Source organism: Dromaius novaehollandiae, chromosome 23 (genome assembly GCF_036370855.1).
Source record: "Dromaius novaehollandiae isolate bDroNov1 chromosome 23, bDroNov1.hap1, whole genome shotgun sequence".
NCBI lineage: Eukaryota > Metazoa > Chordata > Aves > Casuariiformes > Dromaiidae > Dromaius > Dromaius novaehollandiae.
Genome location: NC_088120.1, coordinates 7,550,466 through 7,561,569, shown reverse-complemented (window position 1 = coordinate 7,561,569; position 11,104 = coordinate 7,550,466). Strand labels below are relative to the sequence as shown.

Here is an 11,104-nt window from a genome sequence, read left to right as displayed (position 1 = left end):
GCAGGGGGTGCCCGGGCCCGGGGAGAGCCTGGCAGGTGCCTGCTGCAGAGCCCCGTGCTCGCATGGGCTGCTCCGAGCCCCCTCTCCGTCCCAGCAGAGGTGTTTCTTGGGGGACTGGGTGGCCTGCCGGCAGCGCTGGGGCAAGGCGCTCCTTGGGGCAGGCCGGATAGTCTCCCCTGTGTGTTTGGGACCTCTCCTCTCTACATCCCTTTAGAAATGAGGAGTGAGATGTATCCAGAGCCCCTTTTATTTAGCAGCGGTGCTGCCCTGGGCCGGGGCCGCTCGGGGCTCGAGCAGCCCGCGTTGGGCTGCAGCCAGGCTGATGCCGTGTGACGCTGCACCGCTCCGGCTGGCACAGGGCATCCGGGGCCAGGCACGCTGCTGCCTGGGACGACACGCCAGCCTCTGCCTTGCCTGTTAAATCCAGGTCCCAGCTGCTGCATGTGGTCTCCGGACACTAGAGGGCACTGGGCTCCCATCCAGGGAGCAGGATTGGGCCTCTGCCCGGCTGCCGCAGGGCTCACGGGGGTGCCAGGCCCTGGCCTGGGGTATCTCGGCCCGCGGCGAAGGGGTGCACGGTGGCCAGCGTGCAAGAAAACCAACCTCGCGTGCAGAGCTGGCCCAGCGTGAGCGGGGCTGTATCTTCACACACACATAAATACAGTTTGGAGGGGGAAGCCGGGTGGGGAAGGAGCCTTGCCGTGCAGTGCTGCGCGCAGTCCTGTGCCGCGTGTCCCCTGCGTGGTCGTGGGGCCCTGTGCAAGCTGCTTGCTGGGGCTTCTGGCTCCCCTGTGCCCCAGGAGGGCGATGGGGTTGGTTTCCCCTCGGTGGTGGAGGCAGCACAGTAGATTGATGATTTTTTGGGGCATCCTTCATACCAACAGCCGGGGCAGAGGAGGACTTGGGGTGCAGCGCGCACAGGGAAGGAGACAGCCCGGCCTGGAGCGGAGGAGCTGGCGAGGTGTTCCCGTCCTGTCCCGCGGCACTCCTCGGAGCCAGGGCTCCGTGTGGCCCCTCATAGCACTTGTATGTCCCAGATCTGCGTGGGTCTTTCCTCAGCCGTGTCCCAAATGATGGCGTGATCCCGGTCGTACGACCGGCCGCCTGCGGAGGGAGGTGAGGGTTTGAGGAAGGCTCAAAGTACCTTGTGAGCAGACCGGTCTCTGTTCCCCCTGCTCCCGAGGGTGGGGAAGGGGTCGGTGCTCCATCTCGCAGCCAAACCCCCCGTTTCAGGGTGTCCCTGGAAAAGCAGCCCCCATGCTGCAGTTGAGGCCTCACCCTTTATATCCAAGATCATGTCCTCAAACATCTGGCTGTGGATCCGTCCCGAAGAATCGATGCTCCAGGTCTGCCGCGGCATCCGGTTCTGGGACCACAGCACGGCCTTGGCGCCCTTCCCGGCAGGCCCGATGACCTGCAGGCTCATGGTGGGGGCAACCTGGAATGAAACGCAGCCACCGGCTCGGCCCGTTCCCCTCCCTCATCTTCATCTGACGCCTTCCCTGCCACGGGTGCTAGCGTGTCTCAAAGGCTTTTGACCTGGAAGGTTTCCTTGATGGTCAAATGCAGCTGGTTTTGGGGTGGGATGCAATGTGGGAAAAGCAGGAAAACCTCTCAGTGAGAGGTGGTCAGGGCATGATCAGACAATAAAAGTCCTCCAAGGAGACAGAACATTTGGATCTCCAGGGGAGACTTGAGGAAGAGAGAATCAACTGATCTTCCTGCGCCTTGGAGACCAGGTAAGAAACCCTGGGCTCGTGCAGCAGAAAGGGAGCCTGAGGTTAGATGCTAGGAGAAGCTCTGTGCCGTAAGCCCTGAAAGATCACTCCAGGGTGGGAAATACCCAGGCAGGACACAGAGCAGGTTTGACACAGGCGGAGCAGATCCTGCCGGGTGTCTCCTGGTCCCCTCCGGCTCCCGTGCACCCCTCTGCGTCGATGGCGGTCACACGCAGGCCCTGACCTGGTTTTTGATCAGCCCCTCCTCGTAGTACCAGACAGAGCTGCTCTGGTCGCTCGGGCTGGAGAGCACCACGCGCCCTGCTTTCATGTCCTCGGTGTCATCGGGGACGGACAGGAAGCGCTCCAGCTCCCTGCTCCTGATCCGGAAATATATCCGTCTCTGGAAGGAGAGAGGTTTTTGCTTGGCTCTTTCGCTTGGGCTCTGCTCCCTGGCTCTGCGCCCCGAGGTCTCCCTCGCGTTACAGCCCTGGAGATCAGTTTGCTGCTCTCTGCAGCGCTGGGAAGTGCCTCTGCGTGTGTCCTGTGCCGTTCACCTGACGAAGGGCCTCTCCCAGCTTGGTGGCTTTGGGAAGGGAGGACCCGGACTCCGTGGCTCCCGCTGGGACAGGCCCAGCAGCCCTGGCCAGGGGATGCTCCACCCCTGTGTCCCCCAGCAGTGCCGAGGCGATGGCCGTGACTGGCCCATCTCCTTTGTAGCTGGCACGGTCGCGGCTTTCCCTGCCGGGATGCCGGCGCGTTTTGCAAGCCGCCTGCCCACAGGGAGGGTTTCACCACAAACGCAGCCGCTCCCAGGGCGGGAGCGTGGCGCAGGGATTAGGGGGGTGCTAATGACGGGCTGGTGGCACCTTTCATGGGCCAGAGCTGTCAGCGGCGTGCTGCTTTCCAAGGCCCTGCCCGCCCTGCCTCCTCCGGGTCACCCAGAGCTGCGGCTGTGTCTGCCTTCGGGCCTCTCTGTCAGGCTGAGGCTTTGGTGCTCTAGATCCTTGTGAGCTCTCCATGAGTGTCCCCAAAGCATCCGAATTTATTCTTGGGGACTCCCTGTCTCGTGGGCCCTGGGCAGCCCCCTCCTTGCCCATCAGCCTCATCTAACAACCAGCTTGGTTCCCCTTCCCCTCCCCTCCCGCAGAGCTCTGATGGGGACAGACCCCATCTCCATCCTCTCTGCACCAGCCTGCCCTGGGCTTGTTTCGGGGTCATCGTCGCCGCCTGCTCCCTCGGGTGCCGGCACGGGCAGCGCCGCGTCCCGTGGCCGGGCAGGGAGCCGGCGGCCCTCACCTGGCGGAGGGGGTAGAGGGAGCCCACGTGCTGGAGGCCGCTGTACGTCATCCAGCTGGTGATTTCGGTGCAGTCCAGCAGCCACTGGCGGCCTCGGAAGTCGCCGTGTTCGCACAGCACCCAGCTGAGGGCAGAGCGCCGTCACCCCGGGGCGCCGCGAGACGCTGCCCGCCGGCTGCGGGGCCGGCGGGTGGAGAGGGGTCGGGGAGCCGGGCAGCGCCCCGGCCTCACTCACATCCCTCCCTTGACGCGCACCGACAGCACGTGGTTGTTGAACCCCTCGGCCTGGAGGCTCCGCACCTCGTTGTTCAGCTCGATCTCCTTCCCTTCGAAGCACTCCAGGCCGTGCAGGAAGATGGAGGGCTCCGAGAAGAACTGGGGGATGGGATGAAGAGGCGGAGGCGTGAGGGACAGGCCAGGAGGAGCTGCAGGTGCAGAAGGGCTCCCGGGGCAGAGAGCCCGCGCGGGGCAGAGGGAGCCCGGGTACCGCGGCGGAGGCTGCTGCGGGGTTTCTCCCGCGTCGCGGCCCCGGGGCGGACGGCGGTGCTGGCGGAGGGAAGGGAGGGCCTGTACTCACCACCGGGACCTTCTGCAAGGAGCGGATGACCGTGGAGGAGAGGCAGCCCATGGCGCTGAGCGTGGGGTACTCGCCCTCGGAGAGCACGTGCTGCTCCCCCGCGAACGCCTGTCCGTCGAACAGGGTCCAGCTGGCAGAGAGGAGCGTTCCCGGGGGGGACGCGGCCGTCATGGCGGGGGTCTGATGCCTGCAGCCCCCCGCGATTGCCGGACCCACCTCTGCCCATCCCTGCACCGCGTCTCCCCGGGGCGTCCTACCTGCCCCCGCGGACTCTGCAGGAGCGCGGCACGAAGGCGGCGGGCAGGGCGCTCTGGTCGTCCTCGAAGCAGACGTGGTCCCCGAGGAAGTCGGGCTCCGAGAACAGCTGGATCTGGGGAAGGGGAGCAGAGGGGCTGCGTGAGATGGGGGCAAAGCCACCGCTGCCACCCCGCAACAGGCACCGCAGCGAGCGGCAGCTTCGCCCTCCCGCCGGCACCGCGCCGTCTCACCTTGGAGACAAAGTGCAGGTCGTGCTCCCCGACCTGGAAGCAAGCAGAGCGCGGCTGGTCGGCGTCTCGCTCCGGCTCGGCCACGGGGCCCTTGCCGCGACGGCGCCGGGACCCGGCCGCCCCGGGGGACGCCGCTCTCACCTGCAGGACGGGCTGCGCCGAGGCGATGTGGCAGTCAGCGGCGCCCCAGTCTTCGCAGCTGCGGTAGACGCCTTTCTCCAGGACGTACTGCTCGCCCGAGAAGTTGGGGCCCTCGTAGGCCACCCACCTGCCGGGGAAAGCCGCGGGCGCGCTCAGCTCCTCCCGCGGCCCCCGGCCCCCGCGGCCCGCCAGCGCCGCACTCACACGCCGCTCAGCACGTGGATGGAGCGGGTGACGGGGCCGTAGCCGGCCAGCTGCGTGTCGGGGAGCGCCTCGCTCAGCTCCACGCTGCCGCCCGCCTCGAAGTCCATGGCTTCGAAGAGCACCAGCGCCGGGGCGGAGAAGTCCTGCGGGAGAGGGGACCCCCCCTGAGGCCCTGAGCCTGCCCGGGGGCCGGGCTCGCTCCTGCGGGGACACCGGGGACTGGGGGACCAGCCCTAGGCACCTGGTTCATTGCGTGTGATGAGTTTGGGGGATCTCGGGCCACATCCAGGTGCCTGAGGCAGAGGAAGGGCTCTTTGGGAGACGAGGGCAGGACCGTACGGGGTCGGCTCGCCCTGCCCACACCAGCTCCAGCCCTGGCAGCCCCCCGGCAGCCCCCTGCCGCCGCCGGCCCTGCCCTCACCGTCCGTAAGAGGCGCAGGGACACCAGCTCCTCGTCGTAGCCGCCCCACTGCGTCCAGTCGTGGTACTCCCCTTCCTCCAGCAGGTACTGGTGGCCCCGAAAGCCTTCCTTCTCGTAGCCGACCCAGCTGGACACACGGACACGGTGACGAGGCCGCGCCGCTCTGAACCCGTCCCCTCCCCGCGGGCCACCGCCGCGAGCTGCTCACCAGCCGCCCAGGACGCGCAGGGAGCCCACGGTGGGCAGCGGCGGCCCCGGCAGGCGCCGCAGGTCGTAGACGTCCCGGCTCACGGCGAAGCTGCGGCCCTGGAAGCCCGCGGCCTCGTAGATGACGGCCTGGGGACACGGGGCGGGGGGTGAGGACCGGCGGTGCCACCGGGGCACGTGCCACCCCGCCGCCGCTGCCACCGCCACGCTCACCTGCGGCTCCCCGGCTCGCTCCACCACGGGGCAGCCCTGCAAGGAGAACAGCCCCGGTGAGGCCACCGCGGGAGGGGACCGCGCTCCTCCCAGCCCAGCTGGCACCGATGGAGCCCAAACCCTATTTTTCGCTCAAGAAAAGATCTTTTTGGCTTCGTTCTGCTTGCCGCCGGGAAGCGGCACTCACCAGCCGGATGGGGTGCATGGAGCAGATGGCCGGGTCCTTCGCTCCCCACGCCGTCAAGTTGGGGTACCCGCCCGGCTCCAGAACGTAGGGGTCGTCGTCGAAGAAGGGCTTGGAGTAAAGCAGCCACCTGGAGAAGGGAGGAGAGGCTCTTCCCACCGCCCGAGCCCCAGGCGCGGCCCGAGCCCGCTGCCCCGGCCCCGGCTCACAGGCCCGAGTGGACGATGATGGAGGCGGCGGCCAGGGCCTGGCCCCCCGCGCGGGTGTCCTCCGCCGAGTCGCTGAACGTCAGCCTGGCGCCGTCGCCGTTCTCCTCCGCGAACAGGCTGATGGCGGGGACGCGGTAATCCTGGCGCGGGGAACGGGCGCGTGAGGGGCGGCCGGGGCGGCGAGCACCCATTGCCGGCACCCCGCGCGCTGCCCGCCGCGGCGCTCACCCGCACCACCCTCCTGAAGGAGCCGATGCGGAAGGGCCGGCTCCCGCCGCGCGGCCCAGCCTGCCCGAGGGCCGTCCAGGGGTTGTCGATCTCCACGTCGCCCTCGGCCAGGACGCACTTGCGCCCGTGGAACCGCGGCTTCTCGTACATCACCCACCTGCGAGCGGGCGAGAGCAAAGGGAGACGATCCCGCGTGGACCCGCCGCCTCGCCGAGACCCTCTCCCAAGGGACGGCGGGGCGGGACGGGTCCATGCACGGGGACAGCAGCACCCGGGGTGGGCGGCCAGGCAGCCGGCGCAGGTAATGGCAGCGGGAGCGGTGCAGGATGCGGCCCCACACCCAGCTATAAGGAGCTGCCGGCGGCGCAGCGCGGGTGGGGACGCCCTGCCGCCGGGACGCTGCCTAACAGCCACGATAATTAGCACCGGCAATAATTAGCACCGGCGGGACGACGACGCCCAAACCCCAGCCCCGGGCGGTGCAGCCTGCCGCGGTGTCTCGCTGCCTCGGTGCTCCCCGCGCTGCCGCCGCGCGCTCACCCGCCTCGGACGACGCGGATGGAGATGGTGGGCGAGAGCTCCCAGGACGTGGCGTCGGGGACGTCGCCCCAGATCTCCCGCCTCTGCCCGGCGAAGCCCGGCTCGGAGAAGAGGATGATCTGGGAAGGGGCGACACAGCAGAGGTGGCACCGCGGCGCTGCCGCGGGGTTGGCAGCCCTGGCCCCGGCCCCGGCCCCGTACCTTGCCGGGTCGCGTGTTGATCTTGAAGGTCTCCTTGTCCTCCTGCTGCAAACACCCGAGCGCGGAGCGGTGTGAGGAGCGCGCGGGGACACCGGCCGCGCCAGCCATCTCCCCACGGCCGAGGGATTCACTCACCGGCGCGCCAGCGGGGCACGGGGCGCTTCCTGGCGCCGGCTCTTCGGTGACGAGAGGGACGTGGCCGGGACTTGGGGCTTCCAGCAAGGCCGTCTCCTGGGCCGCGTCCGGGCGGGCCGTGGGGGCCGCGGCGGGGGCCACCAGCCGGCTGTAGAGCACGCTGTTGTCCAGGCGCGAGTAGGGCTTGGCCTCGTCCGCCGCGGCCGCCCGGTGCGCAGGGAAGCCGGGGAGCAGCGCGGCGCCTTGGAGGACGTTGCCTCGGAAGAGCACGCTGTGGTCCAGGGAGGCCCTGGGGATGGCGATTTTGGCTCTCTCCTCCACCTCCGCGCCCGCCTCGGCCCTGCCTCCCCCGGGGAACGCCGCGCCGGGGTGCTGCCGGAGCCGGCGGTGCCTCGTCCCGGCTCAGGTAGGGGTTCTGCACCTCCTCGGGGGCCGCGGCGGCGGCGCGCTCCAGCAGCTCCCGCAGGGCAGCGGGCAGCGAGCCCTGGGCCCGTGGTGCCACGCGGCCCTCCTGGATGGGCGGCAGGGCGGCGCGGCGGCCCAGCGCCGACGGCCGCGGCTGGCGCGGCCCCTTGGGCCCCTTCCGCATCTCCGAGGGCTCCATGTTGCGCAGCGTGTCCACGAAGAGCTCCATGTCCACCACCAGCTCCGGGTCCTCCTCGGCCGCGGCCGGGGGGCTTTCCGCGAGCTGGCCGGTGGCTGGGGGCGGCTCCGTGCTGCTCGCCGGCTCTCGGGCTGGTCCCTGGGGGTCTTCGATCGTCTCTCCAGCCTCCTGCTCAACCTCTGGGTCCTCCAGAGGCCCCTGGGCTTCAGGTGATGGCTCTGGGCTGCTGCTCTCCTCTGCGGAGAGGTTTTCAGGGGTGCCACCAGCTCCCACGGAGCTCCCTGTCCTCGCTGGTGCAGGCGAAGCAGCGCCGTCCCCCTCCTCCGTGCTCCCCTCCTCCGCGGTGTCACCATCTCTCCGGCCACCACTTGTGCTTTCGGCTTGCGTGGAGCATTTGTCCCCCCGGGATCCCTCGGCCGAGGTGGCCGGGGGGCTTTCGCCACTGCCCGCGGTGTCGGGGACGTCGCTGCCCTGCCGCTCAGGGCTTCCCCCCGGTGCCACCGCGGTGCCGGGAGCCTCGCGCGTCCCGTCGGGTGCCTCCCTCCGCTCCGCGAGCCCCGGCTGGCACCCGGCTGCTTCCCTGCCCGCCCGCAGCACGGTGACCTGCCTGGCCCGGGGCACGGCGGGGCGCGAGCCGGGGCCGGACCCGTGCGGGGTGCTGGGGACCGGAGCGGTGCTGACCACCCCGGTGCCATCGTGGGGGGCCCCCGCGGGCGAGGGGCTGTGGAGGGGCACCGCTGCGGGTGGCTCGGTGGGTCGGGGAGGGCTCAGGGCACCGTGCACGTAGCTCTCGCAGTGCACGGGGGTTTCGCAGGGGGACCCCGCGGGTGCCGCGTTGGTGCCGTCTGCCCCGGGCGAGCCAGCGGCACAGGCGCTCCCGGCTGCAGCGTTTCCCCTCTCATCCTGCCTCCTCGGCTTCTGAACGGGGGAATAAACCTGCGAGAAGACAGGGCCGTGCGGGGCGAAGTCCTTGGGGAGGCTGCTGGAGGGGGAGCGTCGCTGGGGCACGGGCCCCGTCGCCGCCTGCTCCACGAGCTCCCGCTCCCAGGCCCGCAGCAGCACGGCCACGCGCGATGGGCTGCTGTCCCGGCCCCGCGCCGCCGCCGCGCTCTCCAGCCGCCGTGACGCCAGCGAGACCTTCTGGAAGCGGGGCCGGACCTCGGACGTGCCGGGCGCCGCTTGCCGCGTGCTCGGCTCCGTGCTGGAGGCGACGCGTCCCGCCGTGGCGCGGCGGAAAGGCGGCTCCATGGCGGCGCGGCGGGGAGGCTGCTCCGGCCCGGCACCGCGGCGCGGTTCCGGCAGCGATGCCGTGCAGGGGCTGGCGGAGCTGCGGAGAGCGGGCAGGAGAAATCAAGCTCGTGGGAGTTGGACGTGGGGCAGGAGCCAGAGCCCTGCCCCGAGCCGCCCGAGCGAGGCTGCCGGGGCTCACGCGGAGGCGGCGCTGCCCCAGAACGGTTTTATTGCTGGGTTTGGGCTGCGGAAAGCAGCTGACGAAGCACCTTGGCCTCGGCATCTCCCGGTTAAGTTATCTGGTGTCACCGAGGCGGCGAGAGCGGGCGGGGAAGGGGGCCGGGACTCATCCCGCGGAGGTTCCCAGCTGGGAATGGGGGCAGGAGGGGATGGACCTTCCCGCTCGCAGCTGGGAGGCTGGAGGGCAGCAGAGCCCGGCCCCGCGCAGCCAGAGCAGCTGGATTTTCCGCTCCAATTAGCTCGCGTCCCGAATTGCGACAGTGCCGCTCTGCCCCCCGACACGGCCCTGCCGGCTGCTGCCTGCCACCCCCAAAGGGCTTTCCCCGCCGGATTCCCAGCCCGTCTCCGGGCCGTTCTCCAGGGTCCCTCCGGCTTCAACACGCAGCCTCGGTGCAGCCCGCCGGGTCCTTTCCCAGCCGAACAGGGCCGGGGGCGAGCGTGGCACCTCCCGGCCCGTTGCCTCCCGGCGCAGCCGCTTCGCCCCGGTGGCCTGCCGGGACACGCCGTGCTGCCACCGAGCGCTGTTGTCGCAACGGGGCGCCCGGCCCGGCTAATTAATCACCCCGTGTCCAGGCAAAGCCGAGCCGGTCGGCTAATTTGTTGCCTTCCGCGGCGAGGGAGCGAGCTGCCATTCAGCAGCATCTCCACGCGCCTATTCAGGGCTTTGAGCAGCCGATTAAAAGGCCAAAAACGCCTTTTAGCGTCAGGCAGCGACAGCGGGGCCCAGGGCAGGTGGCCTCATCGCAGCAGTCGCCGGCTTCGAACCGGCGGCCGGGGGGAAAACCGGGGTGCCGGACCTGGCACCGCGCCGCCGTGGGGCCCCCACCTACCTGCGGGCCGGGGGTCCTGCCGCGCTGTCCTGGCCGGGCGGCGGGACGGGTGCCGTGCCGAGTGCGCCGCGCCGGGTGCTGCTCCCCACTCCGGGCACGCCGCGGCTGGGCGGACCAGCAGCGTCACCCGCCGAGCACCCAGCCCTCGCCGAGCACCCAGCCCTCGCCGAGCGGAGGCTTGGCATTCCTCCGGCGCCGACAGCCGGCGAGCCGGTCGGGCTGGTTCGCCGGGAGCCGGCTCCGGCGTGTCCTGGGGCTCGGCGTGGCCGGGAGGAGCGCCCGCCGGCCCCGCGGCCCCCCGCCGCTCCCCTGCCCTTCTCATCCTCGCCCGCCTTGCTCAGGGTCAGTGTCACCTCGTAGCAGACCCTGGTACCCCCCCCCGCCGAGGTGGCCCCGCGGCGGGGTCTCCCGCAGCCTCCCGCGGCCCGGCCCCGAGCTCCGTGGCCACCGCGAGGGGCCCGGGCATCCCTGGCTCCGTGATCACCGCCGGCATCATTGGCACCGCGGGCGTCCTGCGTGGAGCCTCCGGAGCAGCCCTGGGCTCTGGGGGGGCTCCAAGGTGGCTGGGGGACAGCAAGGGGCTCGCGGTGGCCCCAGGCCACCGAGAGAGGCTCAGCCTCCCGTTTCACCCTGGCCCGGGGCGCGGGTGCGGGCCCTCTTCCCGGAAAGGCTCTGAGCGGCACCGGAGCCGGCACCCGCCCCGTATCGGCACCCTGCCCTGCCTTCTCCCCAGCACCCATGGGTGCCCCACCAGTGCTGCCGCAGGGCACCACTCCCAGCCCTCACTGGCACGGCAGCACCCGGGCCACCCACGGCCCCAGGGCATGGACGTCTCCGCGGCCACCGGCACCCATGGGTGCGCTTGGGCCCCCAGAGGCCGTCTCCAGCCCGAGGTGCCCGGAGCACCTCCTTGCACGGCACCGCCCGGCCCCCGGTGCTGCTGGCACAGCTGGGATCCGGCCTCCAGCGCTGGCCATTTGGCGAGTTTATTCCCATTCTCCCTGGCCAGGAAAAGCTGCTGGATGTGGCCCCCCCACCGGAGCATCCACCTGCCCCCCCCCAAGGTGCCCCGCGCACACAACGGGGGACCGAGGCGCCCAGGCGTCCCCTCCGCACCTTGCCCGGCGGCGTCTGGGTCCGGCTGGGGTCGGGGAGCTCGTGTCCGTGCCGGCCTCCTCCTGCCGCCGCCTCCTCTCTGCCCGGCCTCGAGGGAAGCGCGGGGTCACGGCGGGGCCCGGCGACGCGTTCGGTGCTGCTGCTGCCGCCCTTCTTCCCACCGGCGAAGAGCCGCTCCGGGCATCTCCGGAGACCTCCCTCGGCCGCCGGCGGCTCAGCCCGCTCGCCCATGGGTGCTGGGGGCCGGCAGCCCGTGGGGCCCCCGTCCCCGTCACCCGCCGGAGCGAAGGTCGAGGCGGGGAGGCCGGCGCGGGGAGGC

General features: G+C 71.0%; 1 protein-coding gene across 1 annotated transcript; it reads right to left on the bottom strand.

Moving 5' to 3' along the window:
- Window positions 1-611: 611 nt before the first annotated feature.
- CRYBG2 (crystallin beta-gamma domain containing 2) lies at window positions 612-9,630 on the bottom strand. Its single transcript, XM_064525023.1, is given in 20 exon segments — window positions 612-1,104; window positions 1,279-1,438; window positions 1,963-2,121; window positions 3,018-3,141; window positions 3,253-3,392; window positions 3,595-3,724; window positions 3,852-3,964; window positions 4,083-4,115; window positions 4,224-4,350; window positions 4,428-4,570; window positions 4,849-4,975; window positions 5,057-5,184; window positions 5,269-5,304; window positions 5,456-5,582; window positions 5,662-5,801; window positions 5,890-6,046; window positions 6,430-6,548; window positions 6,631-6,675; window positions 6,766-7,065; window positions 7,067-9,630. Coding segments are annotated over 20 exon segments (3,948 nt in total). The 5' UTR covers window positions 8,618-9,630; the 3' UTR covers window positions 612-1,015.
- Window positions 9,631-11,104: the final 1,474 nt, after the last annotated feature.